General features: G+C 39.4%; 1 protein-coding gene across 2 annotated transcripts in view; it reads left to right on the forward strand.

Moving 5' to 3' along the window:
* FRY (furry homolog (Drosophila)) overlaps window positions 1–20,031 on the forward strand; it is a 302,629-nt gene that overhangs the window by 58,079 nt on the left and 224,519 nt on the right. For both annotated transcript variants that reach the window (XM_011997805.1, XM_011997806.1), the window contains exon 3: window positions 12,499–12,552. In XM_011997805.1, coding sequence (XP_011853195.1) covers window positions 12,499–12,552 — 54 coding nt within the window. The remainder of the gene's footprint in view (window positions 1–12,498; window positions 12,553–20,031) is intronic.

Genomic DNA, 20,031 nt, shown 5'->3' on the forward strand with positions numbered 1-20,031 from the left:
TGTAATATTGCTGTGTTCCCACACAACATTTTGCATTTTGACATTCCTGAAAATCATCAGTACAGTTTTCAGCAATAGCAAGCTTTACTATAGCATTGTAGCAATTTTAACCAGCGCAGATTTAGATTTCTATAGGTCATGCTAACAATAAGACTTGCTTTATTAGGTGTTTTTACTGTTGCTTACATACCTAGTATATAGTATGTTCTGACTTTTAAAATTTCTTAAAACACAGTATTCTATTTGATAATATTTCCTGATGCTTTTGGGAATTTCTACTCAATTCCTAAGTTGTAATTATGTAGGTTGAAGGCAGGGGAGTTGGAATGTTCCTGTAGGCTTTCCCAAGGTGATTCAGCCATGAAGAATACAAACATTCAAGGAAAAAGACTATGCAGGCCACAGAGAAGGAATGTCTGGTGGGCACAGTGGCTCACACCTGTAATCCCCGCACCTTGGGAGGCTGAGGTGGGAAAATTGTTTGAGTCCAGGAGTTTGAGACCAGCCTGTGCAACATGGTGAGACCAGCCCCACAATCTCTATCTACAAAAAATAAAAACAAAAAAATTAGCCAGGCATGGTGGCACACGCCTGTGCTCCCAGAGGCTGAGGTGGGAGGATCATTTCATTGAGGCTGCCGTGAGCCGTGTTAACACCACTGCTCTCCACTCCAGCCTAAGTGACAGAGTGAGACCTTATCTTCAAAAAAAGAAAAGAAACGTCTAAGAAGTAGAAGAAGAACAGATGGGAGGTGGGGGGTGATTCAAGTGGAAAGAAGGGAGTGAACATTGCTGCTAAAAGATCCAGCATGAAAAATGGCCACCAGATTTGCTATTTGGAAAATTACTGGGGTCCCTAGGGAGACTTAATTTTAGTAGTAAAAGAAAAGCCCAGATTGCAAGTAGTTGAAGACATTTTGAATAGGAGAGGAAAGAAAGACAGGAAATATAGACCACCCATTGGAGAACTGAATATGAGAAGAGGGTTAGAAAGGAAACCACAGCCAGAGGTGGATGTGTGGCCAAGGAAGGCGCTAAGATGAAAAGGTTTAAGCATGTTCATAGCTGAGAGAAAGACCGAAGAGAAGGGAAGGGTTGAAGAAAGGGGTCACTGAGGAGCTGGCTGGTGGAGCGATGTCCTGAAGGAGACAGGAAAAAAATCCTTCCACGCACACTGTACTAGACACTGAAAGTCTACTGAGTGAACATAACATGCACAGTTAAAGGGGTATATTGGGACAAATAAAATTGAAAAGACCAACAAAATAGAAAGTTACCCAGAAACAAACAAGTGAAGGTTGTATCTTACATTTCTTAGTAGCTGCTGTAGTTTTTTTTTTCTTTCTTTTTTAAAGAATGCCTATGAGAGCTGCTTTTTTGTTCAATTAAAATGAAGATTAACTTTGTAGCTGAATTTAATTGAAGTTTCTCCTCCACTGTTCAAATAATGGATTTGTACTTAGGACTGTTAAATGTGGCAGAGAAATAGGCTCCACTGAAATGAACAAAACCACTGCAAATAGGACAGATTATCTCAAGAGATTTTGCTTAAAAAAAAGTGCCAGCGTATTCTTCCAGATTTATATCTACCTTCACTTTTCATGGCGTGGGGTACTGGGCAACATCTTACCTGATAGTACCTTGGATTTATTTGTGCTATCTTCTGTATCATTCTCTTTTGTTTCTTTTCCCCCAATATTTTAGGTGACAGGTAGCATTTATTATTTTGCTTAAGAAAATTCATTTTAATAACTAAATGGAATACAAAGGAAGAAGTTTTGTCAGTTTCCACAAGTACCCTTCTTCCACAGATCTCCAAGGGTTTTAACTATTTCTCATTAGCTATTAGAAACCTACTCAGGATGTCATAGGGTGATGTCCATTTTTACAAACCGAGGCAGGTTTTCAAGGGGGTAAGTCTTCCACCAGAAGTCCAGTGATCCATGTAGGCAGTGACATGACCAGAGGACATCTTCAAGATGAATCACACCACTGGGGTGCCGATTACCCCTCATGATGGGGAAAGTCATTTGGGGAGTAGTGGTCAATATTCAGAACTGTGAGTCCTCAGGCTCACTCCTTAGGTGTTTTTCCAAACTTGAGTCAAAGTTGGCACAAATGAGATCTGATGAGAAAAAGATGTCAGACATGAAAACATTTGGGACCCCATTATTCATTGGTTCATACTGAAGTAGAGTGCCTGCTGCTGGGTGCAGATAGTCCTGAACAAAATGCTTTGGTGCATTTTCGCAGTTGGGTCCACAGCTCTTTACTGTGAAGGGTGCCGCCACATGGGGTGAGGAGGCTTACCACTCAGCATCTTCCCATGTTCTGGTGAAGAAGAGAGATCCCAATGGTGGTAGTTCCATTCTGAAATTCTGTATTAACCACTAAGACCAGACATTTATATTATAAAATTTCACTGCTGATGATATCAAAACCCTCAATTGCGTATATGTATCCTCATTTTTTCTAAACGATAACTGAAGCTTAGAGAAGTTAAGAAAGGGTCATAAGTTGTGAGGACCTAGGATTCAAAATCAGGTCTCTCAGATTTCAAAGCCCACGCCCTTCACTGCTACATCCACTGTTGTCATAATTAAAAGACTTTAAAATAGCATCTTAAGCAAGGTTATTGATATATTTAACTAATTGAATAATCTTATATTAACTCCAGTAGCATTGCTGGATTAAACACATTCATTGAAATCTCTCTAAATGCCCAGATGTCACCACAACGCAGTATATCCATGTAACAAAACTGCACTTAAATGTATACCCATTTTTAAAAAAGAAATATCTCTGAGGGCAGTAATACTTTGGATCTTTCTAGATTAGTGAAATCTTACCTGTGTGGAGCACACTTGAAATTTTGGAAGGCCACTAAAAAGTTAGAAATAGAAAGTTACTTGTATTAAATGAGCCCCTTGTATACCTCAAATAAAGCACCTCTTGGTATGTCAGACTCCCTCTAGACTTCTAAGTGACTGTGGCCTGTCCTGTCTGGCCATCTTTCTTTCCTCCTAAAGATTACAGAGATGTATGATATGAAAAGATTGTGAAGTGAAAATGTAATTAGTGTACACTGAAATTGTTTGAAAATTAAGGTAGAGATTGATGGCTTTCCTCTGCCCTTCTTAGATGTGGACACAAGGAGTGTTTAAAGTCTATATTTTTTTAAGCTGGGAGTAGGGAAGATTGGAACTCCTCAGGGTGTGAGAAGCACAAACAGCTGTATTCCTGTGGAAATACTGAAACTCCTGCAGAATTCTTCAGCACAGGAGAACATTCCCCTTGCATAGTTTGGGACAGCAGTGGTCTCTGATTCGGAGGGAGAAAACTCAAAGAGAAGCCCAGAGTGCAGACTGAGGACTGCATCTTACTTCTCACACAGCAGATGAGGTATCTCTGAGATTTGGCCACCCAAATCCAGTCTGCAAATGGGGAGAAATGGAGACTGGTCCTTTTTATAGCTCCACCAGGAAAAGATTAAAAAAAAAAAATTGGAGAATTGCTATTAGAATAAGTTTTGAGAGTATCTTGTGTCATCTTTAAAAACAAGACATTGTAAGATTTTAACAGTGATAAGTGATGCATCACGACCTCCTGGTTTTAGTTTTTGTTTGTTTTTTTTCAAAGAATTTAAAAGATAAACATATGCAAACAAAATAGCACAATGAACCTAATGGTCATCTTCAACAATTATCAACTCATAGTCAATTCGTTACACACTCCCTGAACCTTCCCCTGATATTACTTGAAGCGAATACTAGAAACAAAATCATCTCTAAGCATTTCCGTATGTATCTCTAAAAAAGTTCTTCTCTAAACAAAACTGCAATACTATTACTACATCTAAAAAACTAACAACAATCCCTTAACGTCATCAGATCTCCCATGTGTTGAAATTGCCAATTGTATCGTGAATGTCATATTTTCTTTTAACAAAATATTTGAATCAGGATCCGAGTAAGCTCCACACATTGCAGTAGACTTTTAAAGAAATCAACAAACTCCCCTCCATTTCTCTTTTTCTCCCCCCTCAAAACTTATTTATTGAGAAAACGTCTTTCTCTCCCACTCTTTCCTTCAGTCTGGATGTGGCTGACTACATCTTTTTGGCGTAATGTGATGTATTCCTCTAACTCCTGTATTTCCTAAAAATTGGAAATTAGATCGAAAGCCTTGGTTAGATTCAAGTTTGAGCTTGTTTGTTTGTTTGTTTAGTCAAGACTATTTCATACTGCTTTCTTCCATCAGAAGGGATGTCATGTCTGGATTTCACTTTTTTCTGTGCTGTGAGCAGCCACTGATGTTCAGCGCGAAGTCTCAGTATTTTGGGTTTTCCCAGGTCCCCGGGTCCTCGTTTGTTCACTGTCACTCAGTGAGCTGGGGCATCTGGTCAGACCTACGGTCTTCAGCTTTAGCCAGCTAAGAACTTTCAGGGACCTATCTCCCCAAAGTTAGACTTTTTCAGAATGATTTTGTGAAAATAAACATTTAATTCAATTCATGAAACTTCAGTACATAAATAAAATTGTACCAAAATATAGAACAAAGACAAATTTTTAAAGTATGTGAAGTCTTTCTATTCTTACTTGAAGTATACTGTTTTTACCTGATGAATGGCATCATTATTTTGAGCTTCCTTTGCCATAATCTGTTTCCACTTGTTGGTTAAATACCCATTGTGTATTGTGTGCTAATCTTGCTTTACTGCTTATTTAATGCTCTTTAAAAACCAGCATATCTGAACGTGTAGAGCTTGGATTTCATGCAACTAGTGTCCGGCAGTAGAACTGCAAGCAGGAGCATACCTCTACAGCTCTCTCTTCTTTTTTTCTGTTTTTTCTTTTTATGGTTTTGGGTGTATAGTAGGTATATGTATTTATGGGGTACATGAGATGTTTTGATCCAGGCATGCAATGCATAATAATCACATCGTGGAGAATGGGTGTCCATCCCCTCAAGCATTTATCCTTTGTGTTACAAACAGTTCAGTTATGCTCTTTTAGTTATTTTAAAGTGCACAATTAAATTATTATTGGCTATCATCACCCTGTTGTGTTATCAAATACTAGGTCTTATTCAGTCTTTTTTTTTTTTTAACCCATTAACCATCCCCACCTCCCCACTAACGCCCCACTATCCTTCCCAGCCTCTAATAAATATCCTTCTACTCTATATTTATGAGTTCAATTGTTTTAATCTTTAGATCCCACAGATAAGTGAGAACATGCAATGTTTGTCTTCCCATGCTTGGCTTACTTCACTTAATGACCTCCAGTTCCATCCATGTTGCTGCAAATGACAGGATCTCATTCCTTTTTCATGGCTGAATAGTACTCCATCGTGTAAATGTGCCACATTTTCTGTATCCATTTGTCTGTTGATGGGCACTTAGGTTGCTTCTAAATCTTGGCTATTGTGCGCAGAGCTACAGCAAATGTGGAGCTGATCTTCCAAATACTGATTTCCTTTCAGTATTTGGAAAAGATTGCTGGATCATATGGTAGCTTGATTTCTAGTTTTTTGAGAAACCTCCAAACTGTTCTTCATAGTAGTTGTACTAATTTACATTCCCACCAACCAGGGTATGAAGGTTCCCTTTTCTCCATATCCTTGCCAGCATTTGTTGTTGCCTGTCTTTTGGATAGAAGCCATTTTAACTGGGGTGTGATGGTTTCTCACTGTAGTTTAGACTTGCATTTCTCTGATGATCAGTGATGTTGAGCACCTTTCATATTCATGTTTGCCATTTGTATTCTTTTAAGAAATGTCTAATCAAGTCTTTTGCCCATTTTTTGATTGGATTATTAGATTTTTTTTCCCATAGAGTTGTTTGAACTCTGTATATATTTTCGTTCTTAATCCATTTCAGATGCATAGTTTGCAAATATTTTCTCCTGTTCTGTGGATTGTCTCTGCACTTTATTGATTGTTTCCTTTGCTGTGTGGAAGCTTTTTTTTTTTAGACAGAGTCTCACTCTATCGTCCAGGCTGGAGTGCAGTGGTGCAGTCTTGGCTCACTGCAACCTCCACCTCCCAGGTTCAAGCAGTTCTCTGCCTCAGCCTCCCGAGTAGCTGAGATTACAGGCGTGGGCCCCCAACCCAGCTAATGTTTGTATTTTTAGTAGAGACGGGATTTCACCATGTTAGTCAGGCTGGTCTCAAACTCCTGACCTTGTAATCTGCCCACCTCGGCCTCCCAAAGTGCTGGGATTACAGGCGTGAGTCGCCCCACCCGGCCGCTGTGTGGAAGCTTTTTAACTTGATGTGATCCCGTTTGTTAATTTTTGCTTTGGTTGCCTGTGCTTGTGGGGTACTACTCAAGGAAATTTGCCCAGACCAATATCCTGGAGATTTTCCCCAATATTTTCTTGTAGTCATTTCATATTTTGAGGTCTTAGATTTCCAAGTCTCTTTTCCGAAGCAGGCCTGAGACCTACTGATCTTTCCCTTGTATTCGGATGGCTCTCTTCTGAGCTGGAGCAAGTGTGCCTCTATCCTTTCCTCTCTTTTTATCACTCTATGCTTCCTCTCCTCTTTTCTTTTTTCTTCCATCCTTCCTTTCTTCCCTTTCTTTTATTCCCTCCTTCTTTCCATCTTTCTTCCTTCCTTCTTTCCTCTCTTCTCTCCTTCCTGTCTTCATTTCTTCACTCATCCTTTCTTTCCTCCCTCTTTCGTATATTCTTTCCCTTTCTCCCTTTCTTCCTTTCATCTTTTGTTCTCTTTATTTTTTATCCACTATGGTATTCTCTCCCCTAGGTGTACTCTTAAGCCTCATTTTACTGATAAAATCTATGTTGATGCAAAGATAATCTTGATAATGTTAAAATGTGAACCTGATTCTCTGTGCCCAAAGCTATCTTTCCAAATGCATACAGATATAGTCAGCCATTTAACATACCCTGATAAGTTCCAGCTGTGTACTAGGGGTATGTAGGAGACAGACAAGTGACAACATGGTGGGAATGCTGACAAGAATGGGTGCAAATAAAGTACTGTGTGACAACTAACAGGTGACTCTGCCAGGGAAAACTGGGGAGGGGCTTCATCTGGGAAGTGACATTTAAGCTGAGTCTTCAAAGAATATGATTAAGACAGTATATTTGTGTCCAGGCCCAGTGGCTGACACCTATAATCCTAGCAGTTTGGGAGGCCGAAGTGGGGAGGGTGGATCACCTGAGGTCAGGGGTTCAAGACCAGCCAGGCCAACATGGCAAAAACCCATCTCTACTAAAAATACAGAAATTACCCGGGCATGATGGCACGCATCTGAGATCCCAGCCAATCCGGAGGCTGAGGCTGAGGCAGGAGAATCTCCTGAATGCAGGAGGCAGAGGCTGCAGTGAGCCGAGATCATGCCACTGCCTCCAGCCTGGGCGACAGAGCAAGACTCCGTCTCAAAAAAAAAAAAAAAAAAAAAGTATATTTGTGTAAAAATAGTTAAGGAAGACTTAGTATGTTATTTTATTGAGGCATTGACCGCAAGTTCTTAGCTAATGGACTTGACTTTTATGTATAGCAACAGCTTATATATATCAACTTCGCTTGTTAGAGAAAGTGAGCCTGACAACGTGTTGTTTCCTTCATGTGTGTGCAAAAATGTTTAAGTGTAAAATATCATGTCTATCAGCTTCCCGTCTAATTTGTAGTGGGACAAAATAATTTCTAGTTGTGGGGAGCTTTGGGATGTGGGTGGACACAGTCACCTTTCTTTCCCTGCTGTGGCAGGATCCTCTTTTAGGTAGTGGTGAAAGAGGATTGCCTTCCGTGCTCCCACTGTGTGAACTGCTGGGTTGTTGTCAGGGTCTACAGACCCACAGGTGTGCCAAGTTATCGTTTGCCTGGCTTTTAAGGTCTCCCATGTAGATGTATTCTCATGTTTCTAGTATGTATAAAAGAAGTATTGTTGCTACTCTAGTACAGAACTTTTTTTTTTTTTTTTTTTTTTTTAGTTGAAGTCTTCCTCTGTTGCCCGGGCTGGAGTGCAGTGGTATGATCTTGGCTCACTGCAACCTCTGCCTCCCGGGTTCAAGTGATTTTCCCACCTCAGCTTCCCAAGTAGTTGGGATTCCAGGTGTCTGCCACCATGCCCAGCTAATTTTTATGTTTTTAGTAGAGACAGGGTTTCACCATGTTGGCCAGGCTGGTCTCGAACTCCCAACAGCAGGTGATACGCCCGCCTTGGCCTCCCAAAGTGCTGGGATTAAAGCCGTGAGCCACCGTGCCCAGCCCAGAACCATTTAAAAGTATCATTGGAGCTGTAGTATTAGCTGTTTGTCATTCTGTATAGTTTTAAACTATAGATACTAAAATAAAATTACTATCTTGTATGTTTGGAGTGTGAGTGTGTGTTTTCTGGTTGAGAACTTTTTGAACATTTCTGGAACTAAAAGGGGTCTTCATAAAATAGATAATGATGATGTCAACAACATTTGAATGTACTTAATGCCACTGATTTGTACAATTTAAAGTGTTAAATCTTCTGCTGTGTATATTTTACCACAATAAAAAGTATTTTAAAAATTTTTAAACTTAAAACAAGACATATACACAGAAAATAAAGGGATTTTCGTATTTGAAGAAACTGGATACCACTGTCCTAGAACTTTTTTTAATTTGGCAAATGCGTAGCCAGCACCAAGCAAAAAATGCACATGGTGGTCTCACCCTACCAGTCTGAGGTTTCATCAAGAGCCTTACACATCAACTACTCTGTCTCCATGGCAAAATATACAGGTTCAAAATGTGTATTCATCTAAAATACAGAGAATACTGTGTTCTTATGAGTAAACAAACATTTTCTGTTCAACGTATACTATTTAGATATAATGAATAAATACTATATGTATTCATCACTCAACAGTGTCTGAAGGTTCACAGCATGTCACATGCTCCATGTCAGGTGGAATGCTGCACGTCAGGCAAGCCATGCTCTGTCCTTTGACTAAGTGTTGAGAGAAACAGAGGTCTCTGCATTTCTGGGGCTTGCCACCTAGCAGGGATGGTGCTCGGTGCCTCACTCATGAGTGTGTAATTGCACAAGATGATGACTGTGATGTGATTTTACTCTATGGTAAGGTCAGTGAAAGGACAAATACATGAGGCTTTGCAGGCATGTGCCTGGGAGAGGCACCAGGTGTTGGGGGATGGCTCAGAGAAGGGCTTCCCTGAGGAAGTGATAGTTCAGCTGAGGTTTGAATAGTGAACAAATAGCGACAACACTCAGAAGAGGAAATTCACCACATTTCCCCTCTCAGATTCGACTCTTCTCCCCAGTAGCGGGTATCATGTGTTCTTCAGTATTCCACCCTGGCATGTAGATGCATGTGAACCCTCAGTCACTGTTGAGTGATGAATAAACGTGTAGTATCTATTCATTATATCTAGATAGTATACCTTGAACAGAAAATGTTACCCGTAAGAACACAGTATTCTCTGTGTTTTTCATGAATACACATTTTAAACCTGTGTATTTTGTGATGGAGACAAAGTAGTTGATTTGTAAGGCTCTTGGTGAAACCTCAGACTTGCAGGATAAGACCACCATGTGCATTTCTTCAAGAACAAGGATAGTATGGGGCAGGGGTGGGGCTTGTATATGCCTTAGGTATGCATCGTCTTTGTGAGTGGAGGAGAAATGATTAGACCCACAGTGAGAGGGTCTAGGTGAGCAGGTAAATATAAATGGAGTCTTGCTAGGGAACCTGCACTGGCCAAAGTAAAACTTAATATGCTTTGATATATAACTTTTGCATTGTTTCTAATCCTAAATCAAATTTGGGATCAGAATGAACTTCCATAGCAAAGACATATATATATATATATATATATGTATATGTATGTGTGTGTGTGTATATGTATATATGTGTGTGTATATAGATGTACACACACACATACATACACACACACACACACACACACAAATAAGGATAAGTAACATAAAATGCTCTGCTGGAGGCTTAAAAAGCAATGCTGCGTGAGTTGAGTCATTTTGGAAAGGGTGAATTAGCAATATATATTATTCAATAATTAAAAATTCAAGTTGTCCAAGTTTTAAAAAGCTCTCTGAAAGAGTACAAAGAAATATGATTTTGAAAACATGTAATACAATCAACATAAAACCTCTATTTCCTTGTGTGAATGAACATTCACCATGTAATTAATTTATTTACAAGAGATACTTTGAATCCTTCTACCAGATATGTAAAAATTTCTTTCTGAAATGGATTGAAAACAGAAGACTGTTCATGATGAATATTTTCCTCAGAAATTTCGGTCTGGAAAACTGAGGTCTTGCTTTGAGTTACATTTTATGGAGTTCTCAAAATGTCAATAATGTCTGAATTAAACTCTTTGAATTGAAAAAAATGCTCTGCTGGAAGATCAGTTAAGGCTTCCTAATGTAAACAAAGATGTAATAATTAGGGAGAATTGTTTCTGTAGTAGACTGTTGTTACTACTGATACTATTTTTGCAGAGAACGAGATGTGGTGCAAGACAAATCACATGCCCCAAATTGACCAGTTACACCTGGTAAATGTATGATTGGTAGGTTCTCCCTCAGTACCAGTCTAATAAATAAACCTTACTTTGCTTCTAAATCTAGGAACTTGAAATAGTGAATTGCTTTCAACTTTTGTTTTTATTTTATTTATTTTTATTTTTTGAGATGGAGTCTTGCTCTGTCACCAGGCTGGAGTGCAGTGGTGCAGTCTCGGGTTCAAGCGATTCTCCTGCCTCAGCCTCCCGAGTAGCTGGGATTACAGGCACATGCCACCACACCCAGCTAATTTTTGTTTTTGTAGGAGAGACAGGATGGTCTCCATCTCTTGACCTCATGATCTGCCCTCCTCGGCCTCCCAAAGTGCTGGGATTACAGACATGAGCCAATGCACCTGACCTCAACTTTTTATTATCTGTCAAGTTCCAAGATAAATATTAAATTTTTCAAATACATTTTTTGGTTTTTATTATATTGTTGCTATTGAAGACATAGGACCACTTATAACATCAGATTCTTTTTTTTTTAATTGACAAATAAAAAGTTTATGTATGGTGTTACAACATGATGTTTTGATATATGTATAATGAGTAAATCAAGCTAATTAACATTTCTATTACGTTACATGAATTATTTTTTTGTGGTGAGATCATTTTAAAATCTACTTTCTTAGCAGTTTTCAAGTATACAATGTGTCTCAGTCCATTTAGGATGCTATAACAAATTACCATAAAGTAGGTGGCTTATCAACAATAGACATTTATTGCTCAGAGTTCTGGATACCCAGAAGTCCAAGATCAAAGCACGGGATATTTGGTGTCTGGTGAGGGCCCCCTTCCTTTATAGATGGTGCCTTCCCACTGCATCTTCACATGGCAGAAGGCGCGAACAAGCTCCCTAGGGCCTCTTACTGATCCCACTCAGGAGGGTTCTGCCCTCACGATTTAATCTCCTCCCGAAGGCCCCACCTCATAACGCCATCACTTTGAAGGTATCAGCATCTGAATTTTGGGGGGATACATTGAGGCCATAGCACAATACATTATTAACTGCAGTCACCAGTCACCATGCTCTACAGTAGCTTTCCAGAACTTATTCTTCCCATCTAAATGAAACTCTGTACTCTTTGATCAACATCTTCCATTTCCTCTCACCCACCAGCCCCTGGTAACTACCATTCTAGTCTCTGCTTCTGTGAATTTGACTTTTTTAAATTTCAGGTTTATATGAGATTGTACAGTATTTGTCTTTCTGTGCCTGGCTTATATACTCAGCATAATAATCCTCCAGGTTCATCCATGTTGTCAGAAATAACAGGATTTCCTTCTTTTTTAAGACTAAATCGCCTTCCATTGTGTATATATAGCACATTTCCTTTATCCATTCATCCACTGATGGATACTTAGACTGACTCTGTATTTTGGCTATTGTGAATAATGCTGCAGTTAACATGAGCATGCAGATATCTTTCAAGATACTGATTTCATTTTCTTTGGATACATACCCAGAAGGTGAATTGAGGGATCGTATGGTAGTTCTATTTTTGATTTTTTGAAAAACCTCCATACTTTTTTCCACAGTGGCTCTACTAATTTACATTCCCACTAACAATATACAAGAGTTCGCTTTTCTCTACACATTTACCAACATTTATTATCTTTTTTCTTTTTGATAAAAGTCCTTATGACAGGTATGAGGTGATATCTCATTGTAGTTTTAATATGAGTTTCCCTAAGTATCAGATTCTTAATGTTTTGGTCTAAGAGATATATATTAAGATAAATAGCAAGAGCCGTGGCAGTAATGATCAAACATAACTACTATGGTTACAATACCTAAGGGAGAATTCCTCACTCATTTAAAAATTGGCACCTCCTCATTCTATAAGGAGAGAAATGAGTGAGGAAAAATGGAACCATAATGGCATTTCTTTTATACTATTTAAGAGACTCTAATAATTATTCTTGCATATATTCTTTTTCTTTGTAGGAAAAGCCATTGACAAAATCCCTGCAACGTGGAGAAGACCCCCAGTTTGATCAGGTATATGATGTATATGTTATATGCTAGTTTTCCTTTAGTTCAGCATTCACGCAAGGCAGGGCCTGCATGCTCACTGTTGTTGTATGGAGGAACATCCTCAAAGGGGATACGGTATGTGATCTTAAGAACTGCACCCTGCAGTTTTCATGGTTGTGGTTTATAGCTGTTCAGTAAATGTCTATCGGTTAGAACCAAAAAGAACTGGAAAGTATTGGGATAATATGAGTAGGTCTTCAATTGATTATTTCCTGTATCTTTAGATATTGGAATTAAAGAAACCAAGAAAAGAGTTTAAAGGAAATTCCATTCCTTTAAAAACTTGAGATTCTTCTAAATAAATGATACTATGTGATGATCAGATCTCTGCACTAGAGCTTATTCTCGTCTTCATCCAACACTTTTTTGGAGGCCTACTATTTGCTTGACGCTGTGCTAGGTACTGGTGATACAAAATCTAAGATAAGTTTTAGGCCTTCAAGAATTCACTCTCTTGTGAGAAAGATACTACCTAAAAGATAAGTATAACACAGTATAGGATCTTAAGATTCTAATAGAGAAAATAATATATGAACAAAATTATTTAAGACAGAATAAATACAAAGTAAGTCCTTTGAAAATAGGTTAGGACTAGTAAAAGAACATTCAACTCTAAACAGTAGGTAATAAACGTACAGTATCAGGATCTGATAGATTCTGGTTCAGTAACTTCAGGAAGGGCCTTGGCACGTTTAAAAATGATGGATAACAGGACATCCAAGGAGGCTGGAGGTATGTTTGTGAAGTTTCCTAAACTTTTGCAGTTAATGGCAAAAAAGGCACTATGTTCTTCAGAAATGTCAGTTGGTGCCAACGTCAGATACAAAATACTGCTGGATATTCCCTGGCTTGAGCTAGCATGGTGTTTTTATGGTCTAATGAAAAACACACAGGGTGTACACTTTCTGTAGGGCTTTGAAATTGCCTTTAATATGAAATCCAGAGGAAGCCTCCCTGGCTGTACAAATTTAGCCTTGTATGATCCGGAAACATCATGACTGTACCGACAAAATCCTTCATTTTCTATTTTATGAGCTGTTCTGTGAAGGAGACCTCACAGGTTTATGCTCACAGCCAGCCCCGCAAGGGTGGCGTGGCTCTGGGCTTGCTCTGTTGCTAGCCGAGCTGGCCGTTTTCCAGAATGCTGGTGAAATGGAAGATGGGCCTCATCTCTTTGTGCCATGACGCTATCTTTTCTAGTCACATTGTCCATTGTTGTTGTCACCTGGCAGGTGCCGAGGTGGTCAGAGACCCTTGGTGAATATGGTATATGTTGTTTGGGGTTACCATTTTGGAAATGTGGCAAGTTGTAGCTTTTTAAGAGTGTAAATAGTGTAGGGTACAGTGGCTTACACCTGTAATTCCAGCACTTTGGGAGGCCGAGGAAGGTGGATCTCCTGAGCCCAAGAGTTCGAGACCAGACTGGGAAACAGGATGAAACCTTGCCACTATCAAAAATACAAAAAAAATTAGCCAGGCATAGTGGTACATGCCTGTGGTCCCAGCTACTCAGGATGCTGAGGTGAGAGGATCACTTGAGGAGGCGGAGGTGGCAGTTGAGCCAAGTTCACACCACTGCACTCAAACCTGGGTAACAGTGAGAGCCCATCTCGAAAAAAAAAATGTAAATACTTTTCACCTGTCTTCTATTATCTTTCCACTCTATTTTATATTCTTTGTCTCTTTATCCTATTAAATTATCACTGTCCTTTCTTCAAAAACATTTTTCTCCAGCTTAATGTACCTCTCTTTATTCTCTGAGAAAATGGTCCTAAATTTTAACTTTGCAGATAATAGTAATCCGAAATAACTGGGCTTAAACACAATTTCTCATTTATTACTCAGCTTTCTATTTCTGAATCTCAGTATTGTGGAAAAGACATGACCTTTGGAATTAGACAGACCTGGGTTTAAATCCCACCTTTGTCACTTAATTAGCTATATAACTTTTAACTTTGCATCTCCAAGTGTTGTCCATGCATCTGTGTCATCAGCATCACCTGGGAGCTTGTTAGAAATGCAGATGGTCAGCCTGGCCCCGGAACTGCTGCATCCGCCACCTAACAAAACTTCCAGGTGACTCACATGCACATTAACGCTTGAGAAGCCCTGCCCTGTAACGTATCTCTATGTATTAAAGACCCTTTAAGTGTGAACCAATAGTAAGATGGTCACTAAGAACTTTCAAATAGGACACACAGGATTGTCCTCTGATCATTACATCATAAACTCACAAATGAACTGTGAGAGAGGACAAGCCACAAAATCTAATCCTGTTTTAAAGTGATAGCAAGACTTTCAGGCCTGATATGGTTTGGCTGTGTCCCACCGAAATCTCTCCTCGAAGTGTAGCTCCCATAATTCCCACGTGTCACGGGAGGGACCCAGTGAGAGGTAATCAGATCATGGCGGGCCAGTCTTCCCCATGCTGTTCTCATGACAGTGAATACATCTCATTAGATTTGTTGGTTTTATAAAGAAGAGTTCCCATGCACGTGCTGTCTCTTGCCTGCTGCCATTGTTAGATGTGACTTTGCTCCTCATTCACCCTTCGCCGTGATTGTGCGGCCTCCCAGCCATGCAGAACTGTGAGCCAATGAAAGTTCTTTCCTTTATAAATTACCCAGTCTCTGGTATGTCTTTATTAGCAGCATGAGAACAGACTAATATAAGGCCATAGAGAAGCTTGACTAAAGTGGGTCCACCTGTAGATTCAATGGGGAAAAAGTTGGCAAAGTATAATAGCTTTTGAAAGTGCTTACTGTGGTTCAAACGTGTACACTCCAAAATTCAGCTGCTGTTAATGTGATAGTATCAAGAGGTAGGGCCTTTAAGTGGTAATTTTCCCATGAGGGCTCCTCCCTTATGAATGGGATTAGGTGCTCTTATGAAAGGTCTTGACACAGGGAGCTCCTCTCTTTTGGTCCTTTCTCCATGTGAGGACACAGTGTTGAAGGAGCCGTCTTGGAAGTAGAGACTGAACCTTCACCAGACAGTGAACCTGCTGGTAACTTGATCTTGGACTTCCCAGCCTTCAGAACTATGCTGAATACAGTTTCGTTCTTTATCAATTACCAATCTCAGCAGCACTAAAACAGTGCTCATCTGTTGTTGCAGCCAACAAACTCTAAGAATTTCAGTTCCATTGGTAAGGCCATGAATACAGCAAGGTCTCTTAGTCCTTTGGCATTAAACATTCAAATTATACAGTTTTATTCCAAACAGTAGGATTTTAATCTGGGTTCCCACAGAGGTCTGCCTATGGGAAAAGAACATGCTGGAGATGCCACCTTGAGTGGTTCAGACTCCATTGCTGTAACTGTAGGAGTAGTTGTACTGGTAGAGATAGCATTTATTTAGTACTTGTATGATAGGTACTAAGCTAAGTGCATCCTTTGAACAACATACAGTGGGTTCCTGTTTAAGAGATATTTGTATCAAATTCTTTCTTCTAAATGTCACTGGCATGAACCACAGGGTATATAGAGCTGGGTATCTACTGCTTCACTGCCTAATCCTGAATGGCCCTGTTCACTCCTCTACCTAACCAGCCCATGATTCATTTTCTTCTTGCTAGAAATAGAAGCAAAACAAATTCATGTAATACTTTATAGTTTACCCAGCCCCTTCTCATATTATCTCACCTGACATCACTCAGTCCCTCCAGCAACTCCAAAAGGGTGACATTATTATCTCTGTATTAAATGTAAATTATTAATATTAAATATAATATTAAATTATAGTAACATTAAATATATGATTGCATTAATATTAATATATTATGTTAATATTAAATATATCTATAGGATATATAACATTATGTTTAATATATTATATTTAATATAGAGACAATAATAATGATGTCTCAGAAGTTTCCCAATATTATATGACTCAAACCTGAAGGAGCCAAAACTGTAATTTATTGTTTCTGACTGTACAGCCTGTGCTTTTTACTTCATAATCTTTGTTTCTAAAAACTAGGTTGATGAGAGTTGAGAGGGAAGTTTTCAGCAGGTAAAGGATCTAAAATCTTTTATCAGTTGTGATTAGCTTTGGCTACAAATGGCACATAAAGTAAAATCTTCTTGAGCAAGATGATTTTTCCTTTCTTATGTATGGCTTACATTCTCAAGGTCCAGTATGGCTGCTAGAGCTTGGCCATTGCATCTATATTCCAGGCAGCCAGAATGAGAAATGGAACAAGAATTATAGAAAAACAAAAAGCAAAACTTTCCAACATAGCATATGCCAAATCTACTTATATCCAATTAGCCAAATGTCAATCACTTGGCCACATCTAGCTATAAGAAAGGTGGAGAAATTTTACTTTGGGCGACTGTGTCCATCTAAAAATGGGGTATTTTATACCTAAGGAAGAAGAAAAGAAAAAGAAGAAAAGCTCTTATTGGGTAACAGCTAGATTTATCCACTAGATATTTAGCCAAAATGCCCAAAGTAGAACTATTTACAGTTCTGTACCTCTTTCTTTCCCACTGTGGGTTTCTCCTCAAATTTGCCAATTTTCTAGTTTGAACTTAAATATATGTATATATTTAGAAGCCAAAACTTCATGTTTTCTTGTATATTTTACATTTTTACACTCATAATTTTATTGGTTTAGTATCTCTAAATTTAACCGAATTACACTCCAACTCTGTGAGAATAAACTTGGAAGGGCCTGGCATAATGGTTCACGCTTGTAATCCCAGCACTTTGGGAGGCCAAGGTGGGTGGATCACCTGAGCTCAAGAGTTGGAGACCAGCCTGGCCAACATGGCAAAACCCCGTCTCTACTAAAAGTACAAAAATTAGCCAGGTATGGTGGCACATGCCTGTAATCCCAGCTACTTGGGAGGCTGAGGCAGGAGAATCGCTTGAACTTGGGAGGCGGAGGTTGCAGTGAGCCAAGATCACGCCACTGCACTTCAGCCTGGGCGACAGAGTGGGACTGTGTCTCAGAAAAAAAAAAAAAAGAAGAAGAAACCTGGAAAAAAGATATTGTGAATGATAAGATGTCTAAATAGGATTTTTAAAACTCAGTGTTAGTAGGAGAAATATAGTAGTGAATGCTTTACACATTGGAGAACTAGGAATTTGTGCCCTCATTTCCAGAATTTCACTTTTCACAAATTTCAGGAATGTGAGGTTTTTTTTCCATTGTTATACAGCACCTACCTCCCAGCAACCATGTCCCAAGCACTGTGCCAACTCACGGAAACAAACAGGAAGGAAGCATAGTGCCTGCCCTAGAGGCCCCACCACGGGAGTCTTGTGGGAGAGAAAAATAAAGCTACAATCAAATAAATGATAACCCCAGGCTAGTAAGTAAGCTAAAGCTGGTGTGAGCCTCAGGAGAGCAAATTTCACCCTACCCTAAGGAGCCAGGGAGGCCTTCATGGAGCAGGCAGCAGAGGTGCAGAGCAGTATGGGCTATCGCTTCCGGTCCATGCTAGTGATAAAGTCATACCAGTAACAAGAATCAATAAAGGCGGAAGAGATTTCCAACAGCATTTGAAGGTATATATACTACCACTATTTGTTTTAAATTGCTATAGTAACTGTCAGGGCGTAGTGAGTCAAATGAACTAAAAATCGTTCTGGTAATAAAGTAATTTAGCAAACACTGCGCATGTGTATATGTGTATATATACACAGAAAGTTTTATATGAGACAAAGAGATGTAAGAATGTGGTCCCCAGGAATGTGTTTCACATTCCAGGAGCTCCAGATCCAGAAGAGGATCAAGCAGTGCACAACCAGCTTTGACATAGGCCTGCGTGTATAAGAAGTGCCGCCTGAATGGCGTGGACAGTAAACATGGTGAGACTTCAGGGACAGAAGACACAGGCCTCGGGGCCAGGCGCCTAGCTAGAAAATGCCGTCCAGATGAGAACAAGGCTTATCAGGTGCCTAAAACGGTAGAATCAGTAGGATTTGCTGAGTGTTGATGGTGAGGAAGATAGGAAATTTCAGAAGAAAGGAATATTTTATGCAAAGGTCCTGAACAGAAAAATGACACTATCAGTTATCTTTGAGGAACTTAGAAATGGATCAATTTAGTTGATGCAGAAGGCATGTATTGTTAAAGGATAATCTTCAAAAACAGGCAAAAATATGACTCACATAGAGATTTAAAATGAACCTGTGTTAAACATTTTTTAACTTGTTATTAGTGAAGGATGTTACAACCAGTTAAGACATTCCAAAACACAGATTTATAAATCAGCATTGAAATGAATACAATCAGAGGCAAAACTGCTTCCTTTATGTGGGGGAGGGAAGTCCATTGAACCTTCACTGGACAGTTTTTCATGTCTATAGACAAGAATTATTTTGCATTGCTATCAGGTATCTACCACTTACACAATTTTAAAATAGCTCAAAGGCATTGACAGGTGTAGAGCCCCCATACACTCAGAATCAGATAACCCCTTGAGAGGTATGCTCTAGTTTTCCATTATGAACAAACATTTCCTACAGTCTGGGGGAAGTTAAAAAAGAGATCAGGCAGCATAGGTAGGAAAGGATCAGATTGCAGAAGATCTTAATGCCAGTGAGTTGCGGCTGTATGCATACCAGTATCAAGGTGGCAACTTAATGTTAGCTTTAAGGAGACAGTGGTCATGAAGGCAGTAATGGAGAGGCCTAAGGCATTTGGGAAGCATGGCGTTGATGAAGATTGGAAGCTAAAAGGGCCTAAACTGAAATGAAGGGAGTGAGACTTTTATAAGAAAGGATAATTATAAGCAAAATGATATAAGAAGAATCAATATTGGTTGAGAGAAGGAGAAACAAAGGATAACTGTAGTTTTAAATATGATTTGGAGCGATTTCCATTCAATTAAACAAACAATGAGTGCCCAACACATACTAGGATCTGTACAAGGTACTGAAGTTACGAAAATGAATAGGACAGAGCCCTGTCCTCCAGGAATTCTCAATCCCAGGAGGAAGACCGTTATCTACACAAATAATGTGACAATGTAAAGGCTATAATAGAGGTTGTGTCAAGTGCTCTAGGAACTCAGATAAAGGAGAAGTTAATGATGCTAGGAAGGTACACAGGTGTGTGTTACAAGAAGCAACCAAGGAGCCGTGACATTTCAAAGAAACCTTTTATCCAGATGAACAAGTTGGGCCAGGGTATGCCAGGCAGCAGGGGTCTCACAGACAAAGGAGAAGTTGAAGGTGAAAAGAACTGAGTTCTGGGGATGAAGGTGGAAAGGTGGACTGAGTCCGTTGCAGTGGGTCGTGCAAGCCATGCTGAGGGGCCTAGATTATTTTCTATGGACTATCAGCTCTTCAAGCAGAAGAAACTATGCTTGGGGGCAGAAAACAAGGGAAGGCTACAAAACAGTATGCATACTGAGTTTTCGGGGAAGGTAGAATATCTCAAGAAAAATAACTGGGGTTCAGTTTGTTATGTGGTCACTCAACAAACAC

This window comes from Mandrillus leucophaeus, unplaced genomic scaffold, assembly GCF_000951045.1.
Source record: "Mandrillus leucophaeus isolate KB7577 unplaced genomic scaffold, Mleu.le_1.0 Scaffold549, whole genome shotgun sequence".
NCBI lineage: Eukaryota > Metazoa > Chordata > Mammalia > Primates > Cercopithecidae > Mandrillus > Mandrillus leucophaeus.